Source organism: Physella acuta, unplaced genomic scaffold (assembly GCF_028476545.2).
Source record: "Physella acuta isolate Inbredline_101_S28 unplaced genomic scaffold, ASM2847654v3 ptg000454l, whole genome shotgun sequence".
NCBI classification, from domain to species: Eukaryota; Metazoa; Mollusca; class Gastropoda; family Physidae; genus Physella; species Physella acuta.
Window position 1 is genome coordinate 253,669 of NW_026731973.1, and position 15,327 is coordinate 268,995.

Sequence of the window (15,327 nt, forward strand, 5' to 3'; positions counted from 1 at the left end):
CATGACATGGAACACAGGTAACATCGCTCACAAAAGCATAAAAAAAAACAACGTCAACAGTTCAGTTGCAGTCCCACAGGGGCCGCAACCCAATGAATAAAAACTTCATATTGTTATCCCCCTTGGCTGGTAACCATATGTGTTACACAGCCCCCCTCACAAATAAATGTACAATGGAATTTACATTTACAACTCATACTTAATAGTACTTTAAAAAGTTCAGTACACTAGTACACAGACATTAAGTCCTTTCAACTCAAATAGATTATTCCCGGCAAACCGGTAGAGGCTCCAGTGCAGGTACTGGTCACCACTTGATGCGCCAGGTTGAGTCACTCGACGGGTCGTCGTTGACGGGTTGACCTCCGCAGCTCCGCTGGTGGTTCTGGGTTGATCCAACCCGCGGGCCGTATGCGGCCAGCGAGGTCCTCTCTTCCGGCCCTCGGAGATCTTTTTGTCAACGGAAAAAAAAATGTTTGTTAGAGATGGCTGAGAAAAAATTCAAAACAAACGGAAAATGTAGAATAAGGTGCAAATACCATTGAAGTAAAGGTGGCCAGTCCAAATAAGGGCGGGTGGGTTACATAAGTATTTGCCCAACGAAGACTTTCCTAATATTAAAACATTTGCATCAAAGTACCTTTCAAATTTCGGAACAACATACAAACTTTGTCAAAAATGAAGTAGGCCTACGTGAAGAACAATTTGAGAACAAACTTGGACCTCGAGTGTGTTGTCGACAGTGTTTCTTTCAGACTTTTTTCTCGGGTGGGGGCACTTGAAATTTATATATATATATATATATATATATATATATATATATATATATATATATATATATATATATATATATATATATATATATATATATATATATATATATATATATATATATATATATCCGTTGGGGGTTGTAGCTTTCTTCGGGGGGGGGGGGGAGGGGGGCCGCATATATGCCGGGAAGAAACACTGGCCCCCGAACTAATATTTGATAGTTAATGCGGCCCTCGGGCTGAAAAGTTTGGAGACCCCTGATTTAAATGTTTCATTGATAGAAGTAGCCGCCATTTTACTCGATACTGAAAGCGACCTAACGGTGATAGTGATAGCGAAAATCGATTGGGTACGTAAAATCGCCCGCGGCTAGTAGTAATGTACGAAACAGTTACCTCATCCTCAAGGCTTTAATATGTATATTGTGATATATTTGTGTCAAATATTATAGATAAATGAATAACACATATAAATCAATGGCTAAATATATCAATATAGGCAAGAAATTAACTTTAAACAGCAGTACGCAGGGGGGAGCAGGGCTGCCGCTCCCCTTCTGGCCATTTTTTAGCAAAGTGGCGCCTTTTTGGACACTTTTTAAACTCAAAGTTTTTAACAATGATTTTTGTTAAAAAAATTCATAAAAAACGTTTTAATAACAAGCTTTTATGTAATGATGCACTAAAAAGTAGAAAATAAATTATAGACTACTATTTAAATAACTATAAAGAAAAGCGTGGGTCACTTTAGTATCTATTGGATACCTTTACTAATGTTAAGGAAGACACCCACGCTTTTCTTTATAGTTATTTAAATAGTAGTCTATAATTTATTTTCTACTTTTTAGTGCATCATTACATAAAAGCTTGTTATTAAAACGTTTTTTATGAATTTTTTTTTCAGTACTTTACATGTTTTATTTACAATAGAGTTACATGACTAAAAACCATTGCGCGCCTACTGAACATCACGTTCAGTAGGCGCGCAATTGTTTTTGAACGCAGCCATTACGTGATGGCGCAGCTATTGAAGGTGATGACGCGTGTGGTGTGGTTGGCTAGACATGCCTACTAATTCGGTCCAAATTTTAATTAATTTATAAAAAATTAATTAGGCATCCAATTAAGTCAAATTTAGATTCAGATTGCATTGTCTTCATGTCTTGACCCACGTGCCAACTGTGAATCGTGTCGGTCAAGTAGAACTGTCCGAATTTTCACTCCTGCGTTTCCGTCTAGACTGACGACTGACGACTGACGAGGAAGTGAGTTAAATAAAAGCTTGTAAAAATTGATTTTGTTCGGCACATCTATGTAAATCACAAGATTTCTTTTCATGCAACAATTAAGCAGAATTGTACTATTCTAGTAGCGTCTACGTTTACAACACGTATTAACAGCTGTATCAAGTTTGTCATTCTAAAAATAACCAGTACGATGCATTGCAATTTTTAAAAACCTCTATGGGTAGTACCACTTGGCAAGAGGGGTGTTAAGTTTAAGGCAACTGTATAATGTATTTAATATATTTAATTAAGAATAAATGATCTAGAAAATATTATACATAAATCTTCACACATAATTACTTTATATGTACAGTTTTAATCGTGTAATTAATTAAAAAAAAAATTACAATACAGACACAAATACAACTGATGTGGCACCTCTATTTAAATTTACTTATGGGCAAACTGGTGGTGACATTTTGACAAGATCAACAACGTCATCACGATGAAGTAGTAGTATTATGACAGTTTGGGCGATAGTGATTACGATTACAAATTATATGAAACAGTTACAAACTCCCTCCCCCATGGACCCCTCTGTAAAAAAATAGTGTCATATTACCACTGCTACTTATTTAAATCTATTTCTGAATCAGTATATATGTGTAATTGAATATGTATGTTGGAAAGGTTTTTGGCGCTTCTTACCAGTTACTATCCCGTAAAATTTTTATTGTGGTGCCTTACAATTGATGTAGAAAACAGTTGAATTAGTGTGTAAAACCTTGTTGTTGTTTATTTTCTTTAACTTTATATATAATTTAATACAATGAGCTTTTTAATTGTTATTTTTTACGCCTTTTGGTGCCCATTGAGTCGGCACCCGAGGCTGACACCCCACCCGCCCACCCCTATCTACGTTGCTGGTTGCGGACTAGATATGTAAAGTAAATTAAATTTATAATACTTGTTGGCAGTATATTGTTATACTGGCCGTAGCTTTCTACTGTATTTTACGCTATTTTGGAAAGCCGCGGCATACGTTTATTTATGTTAGATCCTGCACGCGGTTGTGTATTCAGAGCGCAATCTATTTTTTGTTTACATTATTTTAGGGCTATCTATTTATGTACTTGCAATTGAACTATTCTATTCAATGCTGTGTATGCTATAAATAAGGATCCAGAAGCAAGCAGTTTCTTTAATTTTGTTGTCTCTCATGGTCAGCCCGTAAACACACACCTCAGTGGGAGATCATTGAACCATATCTCCATTGAGGTAGTGAAACATTTTAATGGCAAAAATTCCTGCCTTTTGTGTTTAAAATCCATTACTCTTAACTATCGGCCATCTAGGCTAATGGAAGCAGCCAATTGTTATAATTTATTCGGGGAGGCTACTTTTTTAATAGCCAAACTGCCTCCGCCCCTCTCCGAGCTGTCCAGTGTTGGATGATTTTTGGAAACTATTTAAATGCATGCATTTTTTGTTAAAGAAAAGACCATTCAAGATTAAGCATTCACGTTAACTATTCGGAACAAATTTCATTTAAACTATTTTTATATTTCACACTATTTTATACTTGTAGTAGGCAACATAAGTGTCGCGTATAGCGCTATTTACTAAAAAAAAATCCTACATTTAATTTGAAGTTGTATGCAATCACTATAAAAGCTTCTTATAACATTGTTCCCCTATATAAAAAGACTAGCTTACTACCTAAGCCTACATTTGTGCACTTAAAATGTAAGATTAAAATCATAAACAAAATAAAATCAATAAACAGCACTTAAGTTGTATTTTGCTTTCAACATTTTAAAGCACAAAAAATAAACGCATGCACAAAAACAATACATTGAGCTAAAAACAATTTATCAAATCGGCAAATACGAAATTAAATTAGTTTTATTTTATTTTGTATAATATAATTTATATCTCATGTAGCTTAGTATATTACCAAACATAAAGAGGGGAGTTGACCTTAAGGAATAGAGACATAAAATAGATTATTAGAACAGTATCGCCCATCTGACTATTTACGTCTCCTTGTAATCACATATATGTTCTACTTTTTGTGATAAAGAATGAAAACAAACTTTTCCAAAAGATATGTTTTAGAATTGAAAAAAAACAACACAAAATGACGTTTTATTTCTGCAAATATTACCATCACAATATTACTATATAAAGTAAACTGAATCGCACACACAAAGTACCAACAAAATAAATAAATAAATAAACGTGAATTTTAACATATGACTTTGACCCATCCTTACAATGTCATGTTCATACTGAACCCGTTACCATAGCCCCCATTATCCCTTCAAGCGGAAAAAAGCCACACTTGTACATTATAAAAGAAATTGCATAACAAAATATACACAGTTCTACTATAACATTAGCCTACATATAAAAGCACCCAGAAATTAGTAAAACATTAAATGAACTTAAAAGTCTCGAAGTCGAAGTCTAGATAATACTAATGTGGAAAAGAACACATTTTGTTTAGATATCTTTTCTCCACGAACTTACATAATCTGGGTGGATGATATAAGAACAATATACACTCTCATTCGCGTAATTGTATCTCAACAATAATAGCAAAGAATGTGCTTTAAAAAAAACTAGCACACTAAGTATACATATGTAGTGTATTAAATACTTCTTTCTACTGTAATCAAATTAATTGAACAGTTTATGCGACGCTTTGTTTTCTGATTGTTGTGTTTGCGTCTGTAGATAGCTTACAAAATGCTGATAAGTTTAAAATTTCTGTTTCATCATTACAAAACTGATTTTACATGAAAGTTAATTAATTAACAACCATTCACTGTCATTGCATTCATATGTTGAATATCCATAGAATGCGTCCGTATATCCATTATGTTTTGTAGAACAATGTTGACATTTTTTATAGCTCATACCTACACGGTGTGGCTGTTTTACTTCATCTACACCATCAAGTCTCGCTGCAGCAATACGGTTGACCAAATATATTGCATTCTTGTTTCCGATGATAAATTCATTGCTCATAAGCATAGAGAGACACTCTTTGCTTGCCCACTGTAGCTGGATAACACTGAGTAGTTTATCTAGGCGTGATCTACGGTAAGTTGCACTTCCTGAGTCTTTAATATAATTGTAAGTAGAATTTTGCGTCCACTTTCTTTGACAAAATTCATCTATAGACTTAATTGGGGGCAAATGGGAATAGTCCTCTGCACTTGCCCACATCATAACAGAAGTGACACAGAAGTCTGGGCATACTTTTAGTTGATCATTCTGAAGAATTTCTACCAGTTCATCTAAAGATACCTGCTTGAAATTATCAGAGTATACCAAATCAAAGTAAGATGTCACCATTACATTTTTAACTTTTGCAATAACACTTAGCGATTGCAAAAGCTCTGCAGTTTTTAAAACATTTATACAGTTTTCAATCGTAATATTTTTCTTAACACATTTTTTACAGGCTGTTATTAGCAAGTTAATCTGCAGTTGATTAGCAGCCTTCCACAATTCCAGCATGTTTTCTTTATTTAAAACATTTTTTCCCTTATAAAGAACATCAAGTATGAGACCAAATGTTTCTGGTGAGATGTCCTTTAAGGTACAGATTGATTCAGCTTTTTCTTTCATATCTGTCCTCATGAGAGCCTCAAAGAAACCAGAGCAGGAACTTAAGACAAACCTGTGACAGTTAAACTGAAAGTCGCTAACTATGACTGTAAAGTCGGGGAAGGTTTCCATGTTGGATTGAAAACATTTGAAAATATCTTTTGCTATATCCATGTCTACTTCAGACGAAACACATTCTGTAGGAATTGTTTGCTTGATCTTCAGATCCCTGTGAAGCAAATGCTTTATTTATATGTTGTTTTTTTATAAATAGATTTTATTACCAAGAATTGATATACACACTCAAGATATTAAAGTAAACTATTCGACCAACTTTTCTATAAGGGAAACGTTATGTCGGCTTCACTCCCACCTAGACCACCCCAATCCTTCTTCTCACACCCAAACTGCAAACCACCCGGTACTCACCTTAAGACTGATCTACTTTGTCAAAAAACTTATATCGTTACAATTATTGGTAATACATATTTCTAATCGTTTTCCAATTTTATGAAGTCCTACCGGGCAGGTGAGGGACTTCGAAAAAGTCAACTTTTGGGGACACATTTGATAGGAGGGGCTGTTTAGTTCTAAATTCTACGCATTTAAATATTACCTCTTACTAATACGAGAAACGAAAACGAAATTTCATTTTTGAATTGCATTAATTCTTACTAAAATTAGTATATAAATAATTATTATAAGAAAGCAAAGAATGAACGAAATATAATGCCTAAACTTATATAAAGCCTAATAAAATTAAGTCAAATTAAACGTTTATTTGTTACTTTAAAAATGTTTTTAGAGTTCACCTGTTGCAGTGACCTTATCACGTGATAGGATGGTCTGGTCAGCTGGTCAGTAATATGCCCAGTCGCGTTTACTTTCCCTTACATGAGTCATGTACCCATCGAAGATCGGTAGACTAAGGGGAAGTCATAAGCACTTGAGCCGGGAATAAGAACTCGAGACCGTCAGGTTAGCAGTCGAACACTCTACCAATTGACCACGACGTTTTATTTCCACCACGATGCCCCTCATTTTATATCAGATGTTTTGATGAAGTAATTAAAAAACAACAACTTTATATTTACTTTTTTCGTTATGGAACCAATAGCTACAATTATCCCTGTTCCCTTCACCGGCCTTTGTCGTTGAACCTACTGAAAGTGCCAATTTAATTCAGAACTATCTAGTTTGAACCAATAATATTTTGCTTCTAACAGTTTAAGCCTATAGTATACTAAAAAAACGAAGCTAAAACTGAACAAAGATTTTAATGACTTTACCGAAACAATGATTGTTTACTAGCCATTTCGTATCGTCTCTGTAGAGTTACTGAAAAAAATGTAATCACAATTATTAATAATCAATGAGTAGATGATTTGCAGTACGAATTTTAATCGCTATAAATATTAAAATCTAGATAAAAGTATTTTATACATGTCACTGAGCATCGGTAAAGACATAAACATTTAATATGCATTATATTACTTTTTTTGTGTTCATACATTTTTTGTTGCATATGAGCTTTTCATCATTTAGTTGATTTACGTGGATAATACTTTGAAGATAATAATTAGATTGCCGTGAAGGTGGTTGATCTGACTTTATTGAGAATCAAACAGACAGTTTGAAAAATTTTTGATCAGTATCTTAGTTAAATAAATACAATAAACAATATAGATCATATGAGAAAGTTGCTTGTTTGGACAGTATAAGTGATGTAGATGTTTCTGAAATTAATTCCTGAAATAACGTTGGTCTTACCAGTACTATGTATGAAAAGAAAACACTGAATGCAAATGGTCGATGCTAAGCCTATTTATTTTTCCATGTTAGAAATTTCGAATGTTTTGTTTTTTATTATTATTCGTCGATGTTGCCACAAAAACAGATAACTTCTTGTTACTTACTTTCCCTCTCCTATTAAAAATTAGCCTACTTGACAGTGGCGTAGCGAGGTCGGGTGTCACCCAGTGCGGCACTTAATGGTGTCACCCCCCTCCCCCCAGAGGCGTAGCAACCCTTCCCGGGGACAAACTTTCAAACTTTCGATTTTCACCCCCCTCAAACTTTCGATTTGCACCCCCCCCCTTAAGCTTTTCTCTAAATATATTTTACTATTTTTTTTCCTTGGTGTCACCCCCCTAAATTGTGTCACCCGGTGCGGTCCGCACCCCCCCCCCCTCGCTGCGCCTCTGCTACTTGAGCTAAATAAAGATGCTGGCTGAGTTGTAGGGTTAGGGAGATAGGTGGATGTGTTTTACATTGTTTACAGACTTTCCACACTGTTTATATGCTAATCATCTGTTGTCACTTGAATTAACTTAATCCTTAACCTACACTTTATACCAAAACTTGATGCAACAAAGTTTAACTAAAATACTACAAACCTCTTCTACCTGAAACATGATTTCAAACTATAGAAACCTAGAAAAGTGTAACTTATGTTTGACCCCTAAATATTTTTTTTTTAAATGTGCTTTTGTTACCTGTTGTCTAGCTAGGTTGATTTAATTAAAAGCATTGCAATCAATTACCAAAATAATAACATAAAAATGTTACCAGTTTAATCTATTCGGAGGTAAAATGTACACTGATGATTAATAAACCTTAGAAAATGTTATTTTCTAAAAACTGACTGAATTAAATTACCGTTTGATAGTTCGTTTAAATACATGTAGGGCTGGGCATGATTGTTACGTGTTATGCGTAGAAAAGTAGTTCCTTATCAGGTAACCCGTGACTATTTCCTACTGACCTGTAAATAATATGTACACTTAAAAACATCTACTAGAATTTCTATTTTTAGTCTTCGGAATTCTAAATTTGGTTTCAGTTTCGAAATCACTTCTAATCAGTGGCGTAGCTACCGTAAAGCTAGCGCAAGCAAGGCATAGGGGCCCAAGGCATTTAAGGGCCCTTTTCCCCTCTTAAAAAAAATTAAAACTTTTTACGTTGGAATTTTAATATTTCATTTATATAAATAATTTTAAACATAAAATGAAAATTCCGTCAAAAGTTACAAAAAGGCCCCAAGTCCTTTCTTACTTTACAAGTAGTGGAATTCGTTGATTGGGTGTCCGGCGCATCGGGTCAGCGTTACTACTCGATTCAGCGGTCAAATTGTACGGGCGCATCAGCCGGCACCCCGTCGGCCGCCTATATTCGTTTTAATGATCGCCATACACTAGGGATATGTCGGGATACTAAAATCTATTACTAAATCGAATAAGAGGTGTCTTCTAGCGCATCAGCAATAGAAACGGTTGGGCCCCCGTGTTACCCTGCGGCTTCCTGAGTGCACGAAATCCGTTAATTGGACGTCCTGCAGAGTCAGTGGTACTACTTGTTCCAACAGTCAAACTGCAACAGGGGAGGCTTTCGACGCCCTCGGCGTTCAATGACACCAATCACACAAGTATTCCACATGGGACAGAGGTTGCATCTGGCTACATGCGGTGGTGTAACCAGTCACTCCCACGACACCCCTGACACCTAGGTCGCCGAAAGGTATTCAACCTCATTATTACGGAAGATGATTAACGTACACTCAATGCTTTCATACAGCACGCCCAGGGGCGTCTGAGCGGTAGTGTGAACCAACCCGCGCCCCCGCAACAAAGTTCCGAAAAAAATAGCAGTGACGTTGTTTACATTTTAACTAAACCTATATCAGTTTTAGAAAACAATGTCACACGACTAAAAATACACAATTGGTAACGCGTCGATAAAACCGTTACAAATTGTTTTGTTACCCTGATATGTGGAACGGGCACGCTAGTTAGTATAAACATTCTTTAACTTTCCACGGTGATCGGGAAGGGGAAATTGGTGTCTATGATGGTTCTCATTAATTGCTCATTATGATGATATTATGATGATATTATTTGTTATGAAATAAATTTTAGATAATTGTATGGCCATTGGGTCAGTAGCTCAGCCATTCTCAGAATCGTACACATAGACGCAGCTAAAGTAGCTCTCAATGAACTTATTAATCATTTTACAAAATTAAAACCATAAAAAAAAACAGATCTAATTAAATTATGAGCAATTTTTGAAAATAAATTTATTTGGTTAGTAGCGTCACAAGGTCGGATATTACCCTACGTGTTTAATAATTTTTGCAATTTTGCATTTCCGGAGGGGTGTTAACCCTCTCTCACTAATCTTTTATTACTTTAGCTGGATACAACATAGTTTTGACAGGAAATTTACAATGTCTTGTGATGGTGCCACGATTAATGTTTTCATGCGATGTAGACCGCACCTCTGCCCCCGACTTGTGACGCTACTGTGTTTGTTTACTTAAAAAAAAACAAATTAACTTATTTAAGCCTTTAATATTTTTTTACAAAACTGCATACTAATATAATATAAATACACAATCCGGATGTATAAAATATAAAATGCACAGAATATTTATATAATTTTTTAAAATTCCCCATCATAAGTAGCAGTTGATTTTTTCGTTTAACTCCATTGTAGCCTAAAGGCTGACGAAGGGGGCCCACTGATAATTTTTTGCATAAGGGCGCGAAAATCCTAGCTACGCCACAGTATCAACAAGGCTAGACGTGCCTTCAACTCGCTGCGCCCGATGTGGAGGTCCACTGCCCTGTAATTCCGGAGCAAAATTGGGATTTTCAACACAAATATCAAGGCAGTGCTGCTCTATGGCTCGGAGACATGGAGAGTCACGACGACAAATACTGATAAGCTACAGGCATTCGTAAACAAATGCTTACGACACATACTTAAAATAAGATGGCTAGACAAAATATCAAATAAAGACCTGTGGCGAACTTTAAAGCAACAGCCAATAGAGACAGATATCAAGGCCCGTAAATGGGGATGGATCGGACACACATTAAGAAAAGAAAAAAGAAAACATCGCAAAGCATGCACTAGGCTGGAATCCCCAGGGACAAAGGAGGGTGGGCCGGCCAAGGAAGACATGGAAAAGAACGGTTGAAGAAGAGTCAAAAACAGCTGGGCACACATGGCCACAGATACACCCAATTCCGATGGAGATGTGTGGTTGCAGACCTTTGCTCCCTAGGGGCCACAAAAGAATGATGATGATGATAAAGGACGTCACACTAGTAGGGGAGAGGGGGGTCCGTAATTTTGTGACGGTTTGTGATGAGAGGGAGGGGGGGGGGGGGTTCAGATAGTGTGACGTCAAACTTTTGCAATGTAAAAAAGCAATGTTAGAAAACGAATATTAGACGTTATTTCGCGTTTTAGAAAACTTTTTTAATAAATTGTAATAGAAATAGATTAAAATACTCTATTTTAACAGAGTTCAGACAAGATTTTGGGAAAAAATAATATTGATGTTTAAAAAAAAATTCAACTGCTATTTTGAGAGGGGTTGTATGCTGAGGTGTGATGTCATTTTAGGGGGGGGGGGGGGGGGTCTGGCTTTTTGTGACGTCATTTATGGATGACCATTTATGATATTTATAATTACAAAGTAGTTTGTTATTTTTACACTTCCAACGATTTGTTGTGCACTTGGTTGTGCAATTGCAGCGAGTGTAGCCTTAGCCGCCGGTCAATGATTGTGAAAATGCGATGGTTCGTAGGTATTTTTCCTAAGTGCCAACTCAAGACAATGAGAGTAGTTTTTCGTGAAGAATTGAAAACTCACTTCTAGCATACAGTTGTTTTAGAACACCATGTTCCATTCCTAACTTGTAGAAAGCGCCCTCGACGTTCATGCCAACTGCAGCGACGCTTCGGGGATCACAGTGACCTCTGTCAACATATGGTATCTCATACTTCAGCTTGTTTAAATTGTGTATTTGCTGTTTTAAGCATCTTAGCACCTTGAGTTTGCAAGCTAGTATGAGCTGCTGACCTGTTGTCCATGATATCTTGTTTATTGTGACACAATCTGCAGGTAATATTTCCTCCGTACCCTTCGTCTGCTTCATTGGGTATTCCGCAAATAGCATGGACATCGTTTTGAACATCTTGGTTGGCACGTTCGACTGAACCTTGGCTTTGGCTATGCCTTGGTTTTCTGACTGTCTTTGATTTTGTTATTTCATGATTGTCTCACCACGTCATCACGGAGGAGGTTGTACAATGCAATTGTAGCCCATATATGGAAACTAACATATAAAAAAAACTATTACAAAACTAGTTTAAAAAACTATTCCGGCCGAGCAGGCCTCTGACCACACCATTCCTTCATATGCTGAGGACAAATAAACAGATGAACTCTACTTCACTTGCCCTGCATCCCGCCAAGTTCCGATAGGCAAACTTATCATTCACAAAAAAAAAATGATTTTTTTTTAACATTGACATGATGTGTCTAAAACACGTGCCACCCGCATGGAAGCCTATTACACTAACAACTAAGCTATCTAGACTAATTATGTTTGTTGTGCTATATATTAAGGGGTAGGCTCCAGAAAAAAACAACTTCTTAATTAAAAGCTTTTATTGATTCATTTGTGTATATCTAAGTTAGGGTACTTGAAGGAAAATGTTTCCATGCATCATGGACTCTTTTAAAAATATGGTTGTCATGGCAACGGCGGCCATTTTGAAAAAAACATCCTTTTCTGGAGTTCTAAAATTTAATAAACTAACATAAATATCGGCTATATAACCATTGATCCTTCTTGTACTAACGCTAATAGAGTAAGCTGGCTAGTTTTTGTAACAGAAATCACTCTAGAAATATTTTTTTTTAATTTTCAAAATTTGGTTTGACGAAATTCCAATGAAAATAATGCTAAATTAAATGGAATTTCACCAAAAAAATTTTTGAAAATTTGAAAAAAATATGTCTAGCTGTTTTTCGGTTACAAATATTAGCCAGCTGGCTCTATTGGTGTTAGTACAATAAAGATCAATGATTATATGGACGGTTTATATGTTACTTTAGGAAATTTTAGAACTCCACATAGGTAGTTTTTTCCAAGATGGCCGCCGTTTCCATGGCAACCATATTTTCCGAAAAGTCCCTGGTACATCCAAATATTTTTCCTTAAGTACCCTTACTTATACATACACAAATAAATGTAAAAGGCTTTTTAATTAAAAAGTTTTTTTCCCCGTTTTTTTTCGGGAGCCTATCCCCTTAATACTTTGAGTCTGCTTAAAGAAACTTGATTTATGCCAATAGGATGTAAATCTAGTATTTTTCAAATTGATTTTTTTCGTAAATTAGCCAATTCAATAACTAAACAAATAAAGATTTATATAAAATAATGACAGCTGATCTGTCGATCTAGAGAAATTTATGGTATACTAAGATAAAAAGAACTGTTAAAACTTGATACTAGTGTTAAAACCAAATAAAAATATCAAACGGACGCATCGATAAAGCTATAGCCGACATAAAATTAGCTATATAATACACTATTGTTTTGAATAGGCAACAAAATCTTCGACGGTAGCCGCCACTATTGTTGTAAAAAGTAAATAAATCATGTGACGTCACTATTCACTATAAGTAAAGTCATTGCTCTGAACTTTTATAAATAACGCCTTTAAAAAATTAATTTGTGATTAACAGTCTGTTTAAAAAACAAAATTGTTCTCTACCTAATTACTATTTTACAGCTCTACACTTAGTGCAGATTCTCTCCTGTAGCCTACCCAAACGGACAAATTATCTGCAGACAAAACGTGCAATTTCTGTTATGCAGTTAAATTATATCGATACAAGTCACCCCCCCCCCCCCCCCCAAAAAAAAACGGCACCTCAGCGATGTACAAATTAAACACATCTACCTGTGTTTGGAAAATATAAAACGTCTTTTAAACATATTTTTTAAAGGTGCATTACAGATAATATCCACGTTTATTATTTAAACAAAACTAAGTAATGTTTTGATATTTAATTCACTATTTTATATTTAAAATAGACAGTCAGTATTACATAAGCGTCTGTAACACATATGGTTACCAGCCAAGGGGGATAAAAATATGAAGTTTTAATTCATTGAGTTGCAGCCCCTGTGGGGCTGTGGCCCTGTGGACGTAGTTGTTGTTTTTCATGCTTTTGTGAGCGATGTTACCTGTGTTCTATGTCATGTGACATGGGACTGTGGGTAGTTTCATGCCTAGCCGTGTCAGTTACACACAAGGCTGCTGTCTGTGGACACGGTGACCAAGATGTAGACCTAATGAAGGTAGTTATATAAATTATGTTTGTTAAAATACTTATTTGTGTATTCCTGCTAGTGCTGCATGTGCACACTAGTTAGGGTGAGTATTAATATAAGTATTTATTTGTAGTACTACTTATTGTTACTTGTTGGCAGTACTGTGTACTGGCCAAAACATATTTTATTATACCCGTGTATATTGTAGCCTACACATGGTGTTGTCAGGAATGTAACTTTTTTATTTACATTTGTTTTAGGGCTACAGTTTTTTGGTCTTTTGGTTATTTTTCTTCTTGGCTAGTTTGTTTTGTACTACTGTATTGCATCGCCGCCATGGGTCGATGCTGTAAATAAAGCGAGTACTTGACAACAACTGTCGGCGTCAGTGTGTACTTAATCTCAGGGTCAGCCCGTCTTAACCACAACACCTCAGTGGGTAAAGGCATTCCCACTGGGTTAGGGTTACATTTGGCGCCCAACGTGGGGCTTGACCTTGAGAGGCAGACATGGAAAGCACCAATCCGACCATCGAGAAGTTGTCGCAGGAGCTGGCCAAGTTGAGGGCTACGATGGCGGAGCTAGAACAGACAAGTGCGCAGCATCCCGTGACTGTGGAGGTATGTGCTCCAGCACACAACAGCAAGCTGAGTGTGTTCACCGGCCTTCCACCCACTGGAGGAGGGGAGGTGAGTTTCCCGGAATGGGAAACCCGTGCGATGTTTGCTGCGGAACACCATCGTTCCGAACCCGTTGCCACGCGTCTTAGGCAGCCTGAGAGGGATTGCCTATGAGCGGGTGAAGCAGGCTGCGAGTCCAGAGGAAGTGCTATGACAACTACAAAGCACTTTTGGCGACACCCGATGTGCCGAAGACAGGTATCTGCAGTTCAGCCGACTCACTCCACATTCAAGAGAGTCAGCGTCGGAATTTCTCTGCCGACTGTGGTCAGAGATAACGAAGCTAAACCAGCAGCGTATCTTTACTGAGGCCGATGCCCAGAAGAAGGTGTATCACACTTTCTGCAAGGGGGTTTCACCTCTTCTGGCGCTCGAACTTCACGGCGCATTTGGTTTCGCAGGGGAAGCCAGTCCGAAGGTGGAGGACGTCCTGAAAGCTGTTAAAAGGCTGGACGGGACAACTGAGTCCCCAGTCGTAGCCACGGCAGCAGCTAACAGGACTATCCAGGTCGACGCAGTAACGGCAGCTGTTCGCCACGAGACGACGCCGCCGCTGATGCTCACGGAGGAACAACACGACCGTCTGGCGGAGAAGGTCGACGCAGTAACGGTAGCTGGTCGTCAGGAGACGACGCCGCTGATGCTCACGGAGGAACAGCTGGACCGTCTGGCGGAGAAGGTGGCAGCAGCTATCCTAGCCCGGAAACAACGGCCTTACAGAGGAGCTTGTTACGGGTGCGGGTCCAGGAAGCACTTCGTCCGTGACTGTCCGAGTAAAGCAGCTAGGCAACGGAGTCAGCAGCAGGGGAAATGCCAGTCTATCAGCGTCGGGGAGCGGATGCTGATGCGTGTTCTGCCAAGCTCCCAGCCCAAGTTTACGCCACCGAGATCA

General features: G+C 37.3%; 2 protein-coding genes across 2 annotated transcripts in view; both read right to left on the reverse strand.

The window, feature by feature from the left end:
- The window catches only part of LOC131943413 (D-beta-hydroxybutyrate dehydrogenase, mitochondrial-like), a 143,521-nt gene that overhangs the window by 39,345 nt on the left and 88,849 nt on the right, over positions 1-15,327 (reverse strand). The window lies entirely within an intron of this gene.
- On the reverse strand, positions 4,808-5,791 carry LOC131943385 (kelch-like protein 40). Its single transcript, XM_059303483.1, has one exon. The coding sequence runs from the start codon at positions 5,789-5,791 to the stop codon at positions 4,808-4,810; it is 984 nt and encodes a 327-aa protein (XP_059159466.1).

Coding starts and splice junctions, on each gene's coding strand:
- LOC131943385 (XM_059303483.1), bottom strand. CDS start 5,791: ATGGATATAGCAAAAGATATTTTCAAATGTTTTCAATCCAACATGGAA.